Consider the following 17,318-nt stretch of genomic DNA (forward strand, 5'->3'; position numbering starts at 1 on the left):
AGTGAACAGTGCATGAATTTTCTAGTAGAATTTTTCTTTCTGATAATTTTCTTTTCCCCTTCTATAGAAATAACATGCCTTTTTTTTTTTCTTTTAAGCATGAATTACTGGTTGCATTGTATGCGAAGCCTAATGATAAATGAATAGATTTCAGGGAGTTTAAATCTTCTTGATGTTTTTGGTAAGAGAAAATTTTTCAAACAAAAAGATTAGAAAGTACATAAACAGAATTTCCTTTAAATTGTCATTAAAAACTTCCCTTTCCCACTAAGTTTCTTCTTATCATGATCTGTATTTAACACACAATTATTCAACCATCTTTATTGATATAGCAGACTATTAGCAAACAAACAAAAAAGCTAAATACAGCAAAAGCAGACAGGCACATGACACAGAATTGATTCTTTGTTCAAATATGGTTTGGCTCAAGATCCATTGAAGAAGTGGTTAATGCAAAAGGAAAAAAGTACGCCTAAGGAGAGAGGCATGTGATAGAATTCTGCTATTCTCAACTCTTTCCAAATACATAATTGGGTGATCTTTATCAGAAAAATGTTATCACCATTTTAGATGCGAAAACCCCAAAGTGCTTGTTTTCAAATAGCTGTATTTTTAAATCTGGGCATAGTCTATAAAGGAGATCATCAAATATGTGATCAAAACAAGTGAGTGACTATATATTATCAAATAGATGATCACCAAATGCAAAAACGAACTGATTTGATGTGGTTAGCAGTCTGATAATTTGCAGTGAAATGGTAAATAGTTAGGAAAGGATCAAGAAAATATATAAATTCATAGTGATCAGTTAATAAATTATAGCCCTAGAATAAGCAATTTTACTAGATTAGAAAAGGAACGTTGATGCAAATGTATTAATAGCAGGTAATATATGCATAGGAAATTCATGAAAATATTAATTTAAAAAAATTTAGGAAAGAAAAATAAAAATCATGGTGAAAAGCTTCATCTAAATATTTAGTAGAATTAATGTTGTAATAATATAACACATTTATATCTTTTTAACAAAAACTTTTTCGTATACTATTTTCACTGACTTCTTTTTTTTTCTTTTGGTTTTAATTAACCCTCCTTTTGATATTCTTTGGATGAAACCTGTAAAAGGAAGAGAAACAAATTTATGCATGATAAAATGTTTTATTGTGTTATTTCATTTAAAATTTCCTTGCTTTATCTTTTAATGTTTAAAAGGCTTTAATTTGTTTATGTCTTTGTACAGAGCAACCCATTTCTAAGAAAGTCACTTTGCACATATGAGTTAGCAAAAACGGATGAACATGTTGTTGATTTTTATTATTTTTAGTGAGGAATTCATGATCATTTTATCAAAAATATGAACACTTGGCTGTATATGATTGGTGGAATTTACATGTTGCTATTCTGTAAACATACATCATTTTCATATTCAGAAGAAAATTAATACATAATTTCATGCATTACAAGAAAGCTTAAATATATCTTGGTATAATCTCTTAAAATGAAAGCTTAGTAAATATTAAAAGTAAATATTAAAAGAATAAACTGATATGTTTAAAATTATTTTCCTATGAAGACAAATTAAGAGGAATTGCAGCTAACATATCCAGCAATATTATCTAAATGTAGTTGAAAAGGGGGCATTAATTAGCTAAACATTTTGTTTCTTATAATAAATAGAAATAATTCCATGATATTTTTCATAGATTAAAATTCATTTATAATTACAATCACTTTCTTAAACACTAGTGAATTAATGAGCAGAATGTCTTCTATACCTTTTTTACAAGCCTTAAGACATGCATTTTTAGAGGTAAAATTGTTCTCGTTCCCTCCACATCCACTGTACTTAAATGGGCGGCATTTCCCAATAATTGAATTGTAGTAGAATCTGCTCTCGTTGGCATGACACAGTCCTCTGTCTGCTGGGGTCAGACACCAGGAGGGGCCGTAATAGTCTAAAAACATGAAGAAAACATGGCAGGTCATATGTAATAGTTAATCTGAGACTTTCATATTATTGTTTATAGGTTAGTCTTGGGGTATGTTTATGTAAAACAGTAATCTGAATGAATAAAAGTAGTACATTGTAAAATTTATGTATTTCAGTTCCACAAAAATGCTTAACCAATCTCTAAGCATCTGCTATACGGAGACCTTTCTCCAATAAATAAAAATGCAGATACATTTGCTAAAGGAAAGTTCTATGATTACGCTTTATATGAGAAAACTAGTACGTAAAAAAAAAAAAAACAAAAAAAAAACACTATTTAACAATTTAACTTCTGAAAATCTGTTAACAATATACATTAAAAAGACTATGGTTTACATATCATTTGTTCATGAATGTTCAAATTTTTAAAAAAATTCTGATGAGTAAAATCCTTATTCATTGTCCAACACAAATACTAAAGCTAAGGAAGAGTTTCTTTTCTTGACTAAAAAAGTTCTGAATGGTGTAACATAATCACAATTTAAAGTGCAGGAATTCAGATGTAGAAAGTTATAACTAAGCTTCAGAGAATGAGCCCAGAAAAAGATGGTATTACTTAATAATAAAGTTTTCTCATAAATTGAAGCATGAGTTCTAGATGAGTTAGAAGTTTTTGCAAAAGAAAGAATATTACTAAAAAGCCAGAAAATAAAATACTTACATGTTTAAACCAGACAAATAGGCTGGTCTATCAATGAGAGTAAGTACTTTCAAAAACAGAAGATAAAAATGCAACTAGGAAAACAAAAGGGACACCCTTTTCCTTAAGGCAAAGCAGAGAAATAGGTTCAACCCAATGGTAGTATTTAGTGCCTTTGGGAATTCTTGTCAGTGAAGGGACGCTGGTACTCTTTAATAGCAGAGCTAAACTGCTTGATATTATTAGCAAACCAATATTGCAGGTACGTTGGTAGCTATTGAGAAATCAGTATAAGAAAACTTTAGTGGCTTTGCCAAAGGTTAAGATGTGGGTCAGCAAATGCAAAGGGGATTTACTAAACATTCAGCATTGACCAAAAATAGAATTTTGAGGCATGCTGTAGCCAATGAAGGCAAATAGGCTGTGCAGAAAGCAAGAAGCTATCTGATGGCAAGTGAACCCCAGATGAACAGACCATAAAAGAAAAAATAAGATAAAACAATTTGGAAAAAAAATGAAAAAAAAAATTAACTCGATATATATATATTTTTACGAACTTCTGCCTTACAGATATTTAAATAAAGATTAGAGTATCTTGATACAATGGCTCATGTAATAGAAAAATTCTGAAAATTATGAAAGAAAGAGTGAGAATACTATGGGAAGAATATATGAGAAGACATTTTAGAAAAGTGATATTCTGTGTCAAAATTCAAGAACTGTAATCACATAAAGAATATTAAGTTTTACTTAGGTCTTTCACTAGGTCTATAAACATTGTGAAAATATAAAAAGTCTCCTGTCACCAACAATGGTTTTATGTAAGATGATTTTTCTAACAGTCTAAGAGAGATATATTGTAATCGAGCCCTACTATTGTGTAAACTTTTCCAATGTGTGTGCTATGGACTGTCATCAACCCACAGCCTAGGATATGAAATGATTATATCACTTCTATCTCCATGAGCTTCCAAAGTCATCACCTATGTTCAGAAATAAAAGAAATACCCTATAAGCAATTAGTCTTACTTGAGAAACAGAAAAAAAGACAGAGGAAATTGCTATTTTTTTTTTATTCTCAGCAAGCACCTATAGATGTTTCATAGCAAATGTGTGTGATGAAATAACATGGTTTATACATCTATTTCAGTTTTTAGTATTTTGTACTTAAAATGTATTAGTCCATAGTAAGTTGCAGTTAATAAACGTAGACATAATTATATATAAGTTAAAAACTTCTTTACATATGTTAGTCATGTCTTCATAACAATGCCCTGTCTAAAGTTACTTATTTCTGAAGAGTTTTCTGATGAGAGGGAGCAAATTCAACCTTCTTTTCATGTAAAACGCAACCTATAGTAAACTTGGCCCCATTACAAAATCAAGGCTTTTTCAAAGTGAGGACAAATTAGTTTGGTACATCTGGGGCTATAGTTCCTTGACTAAAAATAACAAAGGATGAGCCTCTGATATAGGCCAGGAGCCTGGAACACCAGGTAAAACCTAGAAGAAAAAATGCGGCTCTCCGAAACCATGGTGGGTGGCGGAGAGATGTACCCTAGATTCTGTCTTCCTTTGGCAACCCAGTATTCTGACAATTTTGCTACTGAACAGATCTACTCAGAAACCAAGAGAGTTTCCCTATAATGTGGAACAGGGCAAAAAGAAGGCAGGGGATTTGTTTGAGAGAAAACAGACAGTTGACCAGCACAGATGCCATCAGAGAGAATTTCACTACTAACTAGATTGTTCCAGGCATTAGACAATTTCTACCTGAAATTGTTTTTGTGACTTCTGAATCAGAAGGTATCTGGCATGCTGCTTCTGACAGGATAGGATCTGGTGCACTGGCTTGTATTATCCCATATACCTGCTTCTATTCAGAGGATGTCTATTCATGACTGTTTGTCTATCTCACTTTGATTGCCCTAATTTTAATCACTACCTACACAGATCATCAAAAACAACTCACCTTGACCCAGATCAATATTGAGGTTTCTAACACTAGAAATAATATTTTGATAGTGGGTTAAAATTTGAAGTGAATTATTAAGGATGTTGTATTATATATAGTTAACATTTAAAAGGTTTTAATAAAGTGATAAATTATCATCAGTTGGGGTGCCTTTATAAGGCCATTACTCTTTAAAACATGAATTATACCACATATGTAAACTAATCCATTTCTCCTCATATCATTTTAACTCTAAGCAGGAAGACTATTATTGAGTCACTCTAGCATAAACAACAGCAGAAGTAAATTAATGAAGCAGATGGTTTCTTAAGGACATTTTAACTCTAAAATTTTCTAAGTCCTTGATTATCATTTTGTTCAATCTTCAAAGGTGAGGAAATTAAATTTTTTTGCCCCTCCTGAAGAGATAAGTTTGACTGTTTTCAAGTAACATATTTATTCTAGATAAACATAGGCACTCACCTATTCAAAATCCAGACTTGGATATCTACAATGAAAGAAAATATAAAGGTTTTGAAGTAGTTGTACATGTGAGTTTTGGGGTCTAGATTATAATCACAAAAAATTTAAGATAGAATAAAAAAAAACCAAAAACACTAACCTGACGTCTGTTCATTTTCCAAAGGGACTTTAATAACCAAATGCATTCTGTCTTGATCTTGCCATTAATAATAAGTTGGGCAGTTTCCATTTAGAGGATCTATGATAGGTTTCAAAATTCAGGATCCATTTATTTTCTGCCAGGAACTGCCATCATCTAGTATGACTGCTAAACTGTAAGGTAGCGCTTCAAAGTCAGTTTTATATGCGGAGTGGCTTATGTGAATTTTCTTTAAAACTTATACAGTAAACTTTTGAATTTTATACTCACTTTGAATCTTTACTGTGCTGTCTTAATGTTCCCAGTTTACATTCTTATTTAGGTTTTTATGTTACCGATCAAATTAGGCTTTATGAACCACTTAGTGACCTGGTAAGTCAATTATTTTTTGTCTTCTGAGACTCTTTTAGGGAATTGATTAACAAATCTTTCCTTTAAATACCAAATTCTTTTTTCCCATCATTTCATAGTGAAGAAAAATATAAAGATTTTTATTTTCTAATTATATAAATTTATATTTCTACATAGGTGTTTAAAAGTGCCTAAATATTTTTTAACAAAATATGGACCTTACTGCAATGTATTTTTTTACTATTTATTGCTTTTTTTTCCTCTTCTCATACCCACAAAAGTAGAAGGGTACTATATAGAACTAGTAATTGCTCATAGCTCCTCAAATCTACAAAATATAATTTATGTAGAATCTAAGTTGCTATTGATTTTAAGATGCACAGTTATTTTATGCACTGCTTGTAAAGAAAGGGAAAAAACTACACAACTGCACTATTACACACTACCAGCTGTAAGCTTCATCATGGTTTAAACAATGTTAAAATGTAGAAAAATATGCATCTTAGAATCAATAAAATATGATAATTTATCTTTTTGTGTCAACACACCAAGCTTAAACACATACATACACATATATCCATATACAAACACAAAGATACATATGCAAACACACAGAAAAATGGGAATAGAAATGGTATATGCTATCTATTGGGCCAAAAGCTGAGAAAGAATACAATAAATGGGAAAGATAATTACTATAAAGATGATTTTAGCAGGTACCAAGCTTAACAGTTTGCTGGATTACAGCTCTACAAAATAGATTATTTTATGCTGAGCTTATTCTACACTGTTAGGGATGCTCCAGAAGCTACTTCCAGTCTTACATTTTATTTACTTTGTGATCATCTAGAAAACAATAATAACAAAGAAATTTTAAAAAAGCAAATAAATAGTAAATGAATATGCTAAAATGTTGACAGTGATCATCTCTGTGTAATGGAAGTGTGGCTGATATTCTTTTTTCTACTTTTCTATTTTTTTCAAGTTGTATACAATTATAATGCTCAAATTATATAATACAATATATTATATAATAAATATTAGAAATAATTTATTATTAAATAATTTATTATTGATAATATATTATTAAGTAATTATGTAATACTATATAATAAAAATATTTTTATAGTGATTCCAGTGTGCAGGTGTCATAAAGGAAAGGTTAGACATTGAGATCTGTTTCTGATTAGGAATGAATGGTAAACCTATCACCTATAAATTGGCTATTTACATGTAGTAAATCTGTACTGCAGGAAAAGCATGTATCTTCATTCATTAACAAGGGAGAAATGGTGTTAAATGAGCAGAAACTGACATTTCATGTAGAAAAGAAAAGAGGGCAGGGAATTGAAAAATGATTACTATGGAACTTTTTGTTTGTGTATGGGGCCACTTAGCTGAGTATGACATGTAGAAGGTAGGCTACTGAGGCATTTGAAACTGAAAGGTCTTAGGGGAATAGACCACAAGAAAAAATGCCTAAACAGGGAAGCCTTGACATATTGAAAAGGAAGAAGAAAAACTAGTAGATATTTATTGGGTTGTTCTAAACACTAGGTTAAAATTTTTATATATGTCATCACAATCTTCACAAATCTTTTATATAACAAATGAGGAACCTGAGGCTGAGAGTTCTATAATTTTTTCAAGGCCACAGAGTCAGTCAAACAGCAGAATTGGATATTAAATCCACATCTTTCTGCCCATAAAGCCAATGATCTTAACTACTCTGATATGTCATCTGAAAACTAACTAGAAAATAAAAATAACTGAGCAAAGATATTTTAATAATTATCAGGTAAAGTGAAGTTGTCACGATCCACTCCCCCAATTTTCTCTTCTTTGTAGCTCAGAATGTCTTAGATGCTTCTTATACTTAGTTACATACATAAAGCTGGAATTTATCATGTTTGAACAGAAGAAAGATATGTAATCAAAATAACTCATCAAACAAGGTGGCTGGAAAGAAGCCAAACAGTATTCAGAGAGCTCGAATATTTGAAAGCAAGAATTACTGGGACAGCATTTTAAACCTAGACTGATTCTAGAAATAACAGACCAAAGTTCCTGGCTTTTATGCATTCTGTGATCATTCTGTGATCATTGTACTGGCCATTCAGGTCCATTTAATGTCCTTAGGATGTGACAGAAAAGAGAGATGTCCCTAGAAAAGAAAGAGTCGGGATTTTCTTAATCAACACACTTTATAGCAATGCTTCTCAAATTCATTCTTGCAAAGATTTTCCAGTATTCCAGAAGAGAAAGGGCAGTTGTAGGATTACATACAACACATGGGCTTTTCTAATCTATTCCTGCCTCACTGCTAAACTGCCTTGAAGTAGTCAAAACCAAATTTATATTATAATAGGAATATTTGTTTTAGCAAAAAACATGTGCCATCAAATTAGAATTATTAACTTATTAGTTTGTATTTGTATTCATTGGTGGATAAATTTTGATTTATAGTTGTATATGGTCACAGTCATAAGAAGTTGATTCCTACTATTTTACATGTTCATATAAAATTAGTTATTCAAAATAACTTGGTTTACAAATGGGAAGTCTGTGGTTTTTTTTTAAAGGTATGTTTATATTATTTGAGTTTTAGAAATACTTATCTGGAGGAATCTTATGACTGGGGCAAAAAATTTATCCTTGTTAAAACCAGATATGGTCCAGGAAGGAAGGGATTAGCAAAAGTAGTCAGTGGTCACCTAGAGTGACTGTATTTGGATGGCAGCAATCTTGGCAGAAATGAAGTGCTATATTTTTGTTTCTCACCAGCTCTCCTGCCAGGAAGAAGGTCTGATGAATCCTCTTCACAAGTTGTTATCTATTTTTAGAAAGCCAACTTGTCAGAAAATCAGCATATGAAGCACCAGATTCACCATGCAGGCATGTGTAGATTATAAGAGAAGTTCCTGTGCTTCGTGGTCTGAGAGCACATTATGAAAAACAAGATATTTCTTTGGGACTATGGAAGTGGGCTGTTGATAAAGTGAGACTTTTCAGAATTGTTGACAGTGCTAGTGGATAACTGTGGCATGCAGCTAACTATATATATTATATTTATTATGTATTATACATAATATCTGAGTTATTTTTGATCTCTTGATTATCTCTCTATCGCTATGCCACCTGTTTTCCCTGAGTCAGAATTAGTTCATGCTTATTTTTTTTCAGCATAACATGTCCTAACATATATATGATTTTGAAAGATTTTTAAAATAAAACCATTTTACATATCCAATTTTTTATATAATTTTACAAACCAAATTTTCTGGCAATATATACATATCTAAAGTAGATAAATAACCTGATTTTTTTAGCATCCCCCTTTTATTTTTATTAGTGTCTCAATTTGGATTACATATGATCGTTGAGGTAATCTACACATGAAGGATTATGGTCTGAATGAAACAGGTACAACTGAAAATTAAAAAGATAGAAATGGACATTTCATTGATAAAAGCAATAGAATTTAATGACTCACTAGAAGAAAAGTGATCAAAGGAGATTACCAAGTGCTATTCTGGAATAATTGAGAAAATGGTGACAAAATTCTGAAAGTTTGGAAAGCTGAAAATATGAAGATAAAGAAAAATTATACAAATAAAACTCTTTTGCCTTTGAATCCCCATGATACTTCTGCATGCCAGTATTCTCAACTCAAATAACTTGTTTTTATCTGTGCACAATGATATACTTAACAAAACATTTTATAAAAATCTCTTTAAGAAAGAGGCTCAATCTTTGAGGTCACGTAAGTAGCCTATTAATATTAAAACATGGAAATAAAAGGAGAAAATTAAAGCTTAGTTGTGCTTATAAGCATTCAACTTTCTTGAGTCAAGAGGGCTCACTGGGAAAAAAAATTCTCAAACTCATTTGCAATATTATGGCAGTTAAGAATAAATAGCAATTAAAAAAGAATTACCAAATCATTTTCTAGTAACATTGAACAGAACTGCTAAAATGCTTTTCTAGTGTCATGATAAAGAGAAACATTAAATATTTATAGATATTTCACTTAATAGTAATGCAATTTAGCTATATTTTTGGAATATTCAAATTATTCAAATACTCTACATAAGGATTATTGTTTAATGGAAAAATTTAAACGAATGCTATTCTATTTGTATTTGGGTTGCATTATTACTCCTGTAAACTAATCTAAACCTTAAAGGATTATATCATTCCAAAAAAACCTAATATCCACAGAGAACCTTACACATTTACTAAAACTTGGAACAAGCTTTTACAGAAATATAGAACTGTATATTTTTTAATTTTAATAGAACATTAATATAATTGTATGCAGTGACAGATGTAATCATTTTAGAGCTGGAATATCAAAAGTGCATTTATAGACCAAAGCCCTTCGACAAAGTAGAGGACTAATCTAGGTATAGAAAGTGTGGGGGCATAATTGCCTTCCTACATTCTGCTGCTTGACAGCATTGAGAAGACATCACCTAGGTCTTAGATAGCAGAGAATGATAGTTTCATTCTCACCTTCTGCACCTCGGATGGGACAGACAAGGAATCCTGAAGGTTATAGGAAGAATGGAGGCAAAGCTTTATTGTCACCTTTTACCTTCTAAGCTACCCTTCCAATCAAACTTCTCATTGAAGTTATTGCAACATTATTTCATGTTTTAAATTAGGTTACAAAACAAAGGAAAATATATGCTTACAGAGAAAGAGAAAAAGAGATTAAATTGGCTAGAGGAATTTAGATTTTAAGCAAATATGTATAATAAATGATAAAATAGTTCTAGACAAATAAAGGAGACCATATTTCTGATTTTATATAAAGTTACTACAAAAGAATTATCTCTTAAATGTCTATTATTTTAAATAAAAATCATCTTAATATTATTTCCTTTTAAATTCATGTGAATTTTTACTGCTTCCTTGATCATTTACACTTATAACCATTAATTTATTTATTGCATTTTTAGTGTGCATACACATAGAAACTTAGAGTGGGCATTTGTCAGTATTTAAAACTCATTTACTTTCTCACACTTATTTTCTTTATTTCCCCTTTCTATGTTGGTAGTGTACCTGCACCCAAAATCATAATCTTTATACAATGCTTTATAAAATTTCAAGGCAAAATTATTTCCTAACCTACTCTACTCATTTTAATGATAAAGACTGAAGCTCTCCATTTGAATTAGCAAAGTAACCCACACAAAAAATATTGAAACGTATTGAAAGCTGATTTCATATTTCTTTTATTTGTATATATACTGTATCAAATATACTTTAAACCCATTAATATGTTTGTCATTTTGAACTTTACATCTTTCACAGCAATAAGATTTAGGATGCATTTCAACATGTGATATTTAACTGGATAAAACAAAATGTCAATGAAAAACACAGGGCTGAAAGGACACAAAGAAACAAAGCAATGAAATTACTTAATTTTAGAGATAAATAAAAACTACAATGATACTTATCATCATCATCATTATTATTATTATTACAAAGTTTAATAATTAAAGTCAGATTCATCTGGTATTGAATTCACTGCCCTCATTATAGATTCTAAGGAGCTCAAGACATTTTGAATATGCTATATTGTCCAACTCCCACTGAAATTTTGCATGCTCTTTATAACATCTCAAGTGCTGTTAGAACACTGCTTAAATAACTACAACTTAGAGTATTTAATCCCTGAGGCACCCATTCATTTTTTAAGATCTCACATTAAAAATAAATACTTTATAGAAAGAAATTTATACTTTAGATTACATGCATTGATCCTGATTCTTAGGCTGAGCTGGGGAAGAGAAGAAAGGATTGAGATGCAGGGTGGGGTCGGGGTTGAAATGGAGAGGACTGAGAGTGATGACTGTACAGAACTTAATTCTTACACATGACAACGTTTGAAGTACTGAGAGAGTATATGATGTTCGCTCTTGATTGTCATGTCTCCTTACACTTTCCAGTCATTCTATTAACATGTTTCCAGTTCTCTGTGTAACTTCTAAGCTATGGCATTCGGGGCTGAAGTAAATTCCACCGACACGATCAGGTCAGTGTGGGACTGAGCTAGACATTTACAACCCTCATTCAAGAATAAGTTCTAGTCAACAATTTGCAGTGCTTTAGATCCACCTGGACAGAGGTTTGTTTTGTTTTGTTTTCTGTTTGCTTGCTTGCTTATTTTCTGCTTGTAAAGAGAGATGCTCAAAGACATTTTGATTCTGAACTCCATCTCACTCTAACACATGGCTAGGATGAGAACCCCTGGCCCAGACACTATGTCTCTTTTTACCCACAGATTGCAATTTTAATAGCCGCAGAAAGCTTTCAACTCATGCCAAGTTTACATCTAACACTTTCACATGGTCTATTTCTAAGCAAAATCTCCAATTCCTGAATGAAAACACGTGACTTTTTTTTTTTTTTAATTTAGGTAGGACCTTACATTTATCCTGTTAATTTTTAGCTTTTCAGGTTGTTTTTAATTGCCAGGATATTTGTGGTTTCTGCTTATATTTTCCAGTATTTTTACTATTTTCCCAGAGCTATAATTTTGTGGGCATATTTCCTATGTGATTGTTAAAATTTGAATAATATGTTACAGGATTGAGCCCAGAAAAGAGTTCTGCAGAAGTCCAAAAGAAAATTCTCTTCAGGGTGACATAACCTCCGGAGATGGTTATTCAACAAATTTCGAATCGTCCTATAACTAACTCAGAGACCTTGTCCAATGCTGTGCTCAATTTAAGAGCACTTCAGACTGCCTTTGACAAACTGCTGCCATTACAGTGATTTACTCTCAGACACTGAGGATGATAATTCATAACATTATTTTACAAAATAAATTTGGCATAGAGTTAAATATCACATGAAATATTTCATGTGATATGTAATCAAAGACCTACTTCAAAGCATACTTTAAAATAGATTAGGAAAACTATTTTATGGGATTAAATGTCTTACATTTTTTGAATCTCAGTGATTCAGCACATCTATTATTAAACAACAAAATAGAATTTCTTTAAAGCATAGTTCTAATATACATTCTACTTTTATTGTTGCCCTGATAATATTTTTTCTGGAAGCAATTTTTTTTAAATGAGATTCTTACCCAAAAAGCTGGAAAGTTTGGTAGGCTGGGGAGTCAAGGAGTCATTATTCACAGAATCAAGCTGGGTTCTATAATCATCCACCTGGAAATCATTCACTGAAAATATACAGCCAAGTAAAATATGAGACACTGTCACAAGCTAATAATTACATACAAAAGCAAAGCATAGTCGTTTGGTTAAGACAAGTAGACTTCTAGAAATTTTATTCACATTATTATGTTAAATTAGTGAACAGAAACTATATATGTGCATACACACATATATGTATACATGTATGTGTATGTGTAATATTTCCATGAGTAACTGTGGTTCTTAATCAAAAAAAGGATAATAGTTAATGTTTAAGTCACTCCTTTAATAAATTTTATAGTCAGATAAAACATTGATTTTAGGTGGTATGTTCCAAAAAACTATTTGCCCACAAATTGTTATAAACTTAAGGATTTCAATAGTCCTACTCTTGTACCTAAATTATACTACAGTGTTCTCAGGAAGGAATATTAAATAATGAAACCTAAAAAATACAGAGTCAGATCTATGGAAACAATTTTCACTATAGTTAGATTTCTTAAATATCTGCTTTAAAAAAAAAATGAACACAGTGACTAATTTCTATCAGATTTAATAAATACAAATGTACCTTCATTTGTATGGCTAAAACAAAATGTATGTAAACCTGACCATCCTGTAAGATGCTTTATTTTTTAAAAAATGCCTATAAATGAAGTAAAATGAGAAGAGAAATAAACTTACATGTATCCTCACAGGTGTTCTTGCATTCTTCCAAAGATTCAAAGTTGTTTAGATTGCCAAGGCACCCACCGTACTTGAACTGTTCACACTGCCTTGACTGATTGTTATAAAAATACCTAGTAATATAACCTCTACAGATTCCAGCATCTTCTTCCAAAAAGCAGAAATCTGGCTTTTCTAGAAATTATAAAAGTATTAGAAAGCAATATTCTTTTTTGTGAATAGTTTCATTATTTTTATTAAATTTATAAATAAATGGTTATGTTAAAGTTATTTAAGGAGTAAACATGAAAAAGTTAAAGATAAAAGGTAAAAATATTTCTTTATCCATAGCTGTATGATATTAAAGTTATTTATTATATTTATTATAATATTTAGAATAGGGAAGATGCAATTATCGCACACCATTGCTACGAAATTTCAAGTTCTAAATTTCTTGTAATAAATTAGCAGGGCATTAACTAGTTCATGATTTGAGAGAATAAAAAATATTGGGTTATTTTACCCTAGGTTTGGAAGGATAAAATATGGCAAAAATCCGGTTTAATTATTTTTATTAAGCTATGTGTATCCACATTTAGGAAAGATTTACAAATATTTCATATTTTTAGGTGTGGGGGTTCTTATTAGGGGAAAAGTGTAATTAATGTATTCCATCAATAAGAATAATTTCAATGAAAAAAAAATTGGAGAAATTTTGAGGGGTATGGAAGCTTTTCATGGCTATTCTTAGAAGTTCCTGAATTCTTATGCTGGAATTAATATCTATGTAAGGTATGACATCCCCACCACTGTGTTTCTTATTTTCTTTCAGTTATTGGAATGATTCCAACAGTGCAAAGGCTGAAAGGAAATACATATTCAGGGATCGGAGAGGCTTTTGAGAAAGTCTAATACTCATTCTTTGTTAGTGGTCCAAACAAGGCTAAACACAGCTGTCACAGAAGTTGTGCTACTGTGATCCACATTCCAACTTCATCTACTCTGTAAATAAGAGAATTAAACTTATTTTTAAAATATTATGATCTCAAGACTTTGGGCTTAGATTTTGGGTGGAGAAAGCTTCAATTTCTTCATTTTTCTCCCAGTAACTATGGCACCATAGTGGCAAAAATGATCCGTAGTATCCTTTTACATCTTAAAGTAATTGGCTGTTCTATCACAAGTGTTTTACTATAAAAAAAAAAGCATGTACTTAATAATGATAATTTCTGCAACAATTACAAATCTGCAGAAAAAATGATCTTCAATGAAAAATTGTTATTAAATAAAACAACCTACTTTAATATGGTGTAAAAATATCTATTTTCTATAACTTCTCAAAGTACCAATTTGAAAGTTATTTTATTATTTATTGCCTCTTGTTTTTCAAGATGAATGTTATTATTATTCCCATAATAACAATTTGTAGATAAGCTTATTATTGGGACAAGAAAAAAACCCAGTTCTTTAATTCGTATAATACTCTTTTGTAAGAGAAAGAATATATTCAGTTATTATCATTTGGATTTGTTTTGGTCTTAGTACATATTTCTTAGGAAATTTTAAATCATCTTAAGGATATAAGAATTCTACATTCAACAAAAGGGGATAGGTAAAATTCTTGCACATAAACAACATAAAACAGTAACAAATTATGCTGAAAAGTATAATTAAAAAATTCTACATCTGGAAGTTGCTATTATTTATATGAGGCCCCATTCTAGGACATAAATTTATTTTGGGACAAAGTTGAAATTGCACACTTGCAAAATATTTCTGAGTAGGCCGATAGTTTAAAATATTTAGGGTTACAAATCAAGAAATTCATGCCCCATATTCCTCAAATAAATAAAGTAAATTCATATTGAATGTGCATACACAATCCTTGCTCTAAATTGATGCCAAGTTAAAACTAAGTAACATAGAATGCATACTTTTAGCTACATTCCAATTTACACAAGTTACATGATTTTCACTACTAACTTATTTGAAGTTGCATATTTAGCAATTATCTTAAATTTTCAAAAACAAAAACAAACAAACAAAAAAACCCATGCCCCTTATTATGCAGATAAAGTAACATTTGTATTGAATCTGATTTAAAACACTAAATAATATTGACAAAAGCAATTGTTTATTGTTAAATACCTCTGCTTTTGCTCATGATTGTTGACAACTCAAAGACATGTATCTATTCAGGGTAATATTGGATGAAATTTGCTAAAGCCACACAATGCTGAACTTATCAAGGGATTAGAGATCAGAGAACTAAAGTAAGACAAGCAACGTCTAAATTACTATTTGGGAGGTGTTAAAATAGCATGTGTGTGGCCCTGGGTTGTTACTGATCTAATACAAAATAGAATGAGAGTTAATACAGCGCTTAAAACCTTCACTACCAAATATTATGCATTTTTTTTCTAATTTGTCATTACATCTACAGAAACCATTTCAAAGATCACATGGATTTATAATGAACCCTGCATCAGAAAAACCTAAGAATTAAATTCGTAAGTGCCTTACATGAATTTTACTAATGAGCACACAAATGAATGTTCACCTTTTTGCAATGTTGTCTTTTTCCTACCACTCCTCTTTGGATAATCTGCAAGGAAAACAATATATGTGTATCAATTACATCAATTTATAAAATAATGTTATGAATTTCAATTTTACAAACTAGGGTAATGTTTTCATTATCATTAAAATTATTCTTATAAGAATGTCAATAACTACTTTTTATTTTCTCTAAAAATTAAATATTTTAATTATAATTATGAACCCACTTCATTTTAACATAATAATGTATCAAAAACTATGTTAAAAGTTCTAACACACTTACAAAAATAAGAATTCATGGTAAACTAAGTTCGCTCTTCAAAATACTTGTGGTAAACTAAGTATGCTCTTCAAAATATTTTATAAATAACGTGATTTATTTATAAAATAATGTGAAATATGAAAGTAACTCAAACAGCTTACTTTGCCTATAAAAACAGATAACTTCGATAGGGGATTAGGAATAGGGGTGGAAAGATCCAGAATTATCTCTTTTCCTGATTCTTTTCCCCGCCTCATTGTCTCAACCCAATTACAAGCTTCATTATTATTTCCAAGTACGGAAGAGAAATAAAGCAAAAGACATCTGGATTTAATTTACTCTTCTTTTTCTAGTTCCTTGAGGATGACTCTTAAAAATTGATCTTAAACTTTTAATTTTTCTAATAAATATTTATAGTTAGAAATTTCTCTCTAAGCACTGCTTTAGCTATGTCCCACAGACTTTATTCTGTTTTTATTATTATTCAGCTCACAATATATTCCATAACCCATGTATTTCTGGCTTATAAAGTATTTTAAGTTGGTAGATAATGTTGTTCGAGTCTTCTGTATCCATACTGATTTTCTGTATACTTGTTTTATTAATTACTAAAAAAAGTGTCAAAATATGTAATCTAAACTGAGGAATTATCTGTTTCTCTTTTCATTTCTGTCAGTTTTTTTCTTTGAAAATTTTGAAGTTCTGTAATTGAAGCATATCTTTATTTAGACATTGGGGATTGTTATGTCTTTTTGATTAATGGGCCCTTATTCTTATACAATATTTTTCCTTTCTCCTGTTAATGTTTCTTGTCCTATAGTATACTTTTACTAATCATTCTTATTAGTGTTTGCACAGTATACCTTTTTTCATTCCTTCACTTTTAACATGTGTCTTTATTTTTAAAATGTCTTTCCTGTAGACAACATGTAGTTAGTTCTTGTTCTTTTTTATATTAAGTCTAATATCTGACTTTTAATTGGAGCGAGTACACCATTAAATAGTAATGTAATTATTATAGGTCAGTAAAAATTCCCAGCTATTTGTTTTCTGCTTTTCATCTGCTCTTTGTTCCTGTTTCTCTCTTTCTTTC

General features: G+C 30.5%; 1 protein-coding gene across 1 annotated transcript in view; it reads right to left on the reverse strand.

The window, feature by feature from the left end:
- Window positions 1-1,012: 1,012 nt before the first annotated feature.
- The window catches only part of TFPI (tissue factor pathway inhibitor), a 53,638-nt gene continuing 37,332 nt past the window's right edge, over window positions 1,013-17,318 (reverse strand). Inside the window, exons 4-8 of the mRNA XM_006921273.2 lie at window positions 15,965-16,009; window positions 13,423-13,599; window positions 12,669-12,764; window positions 1,776-1,955; window positions 1,013-1,116 (exon numbers count right to left, since the gene is read on the reverse strand). Of these exons, the coding sequence (XP_006921335.1) occupies window positions 1,013-1,116; window positions 1,776-1,955; window positions 12,669-12,764; window positions 13,423-13,599; window positions 15,965-16,009 (602 nt within the window). The remainder of the gene's footprint in view (window positions 1,117-1,775; window positions 1,956-12,668; window positions 12,765-13,422; window positions 13,600-15,964; window positions 16,010-17,318) is intronic.

Source organism: Pteropus alecto, unplaced genomic scaffold, assembly GCF_000325575.1.
Source record: "Pteropus alecto unplaced genomic scaffold, ASM32557v1 scaffold3, whole genome shotgun sequence".
Lineage (NCBI taxonomy): Eukaryota > Metazoa > Chordata > Mammalia > Chiroptera > Pteropodidae > Pteropus > Pteropus alecto.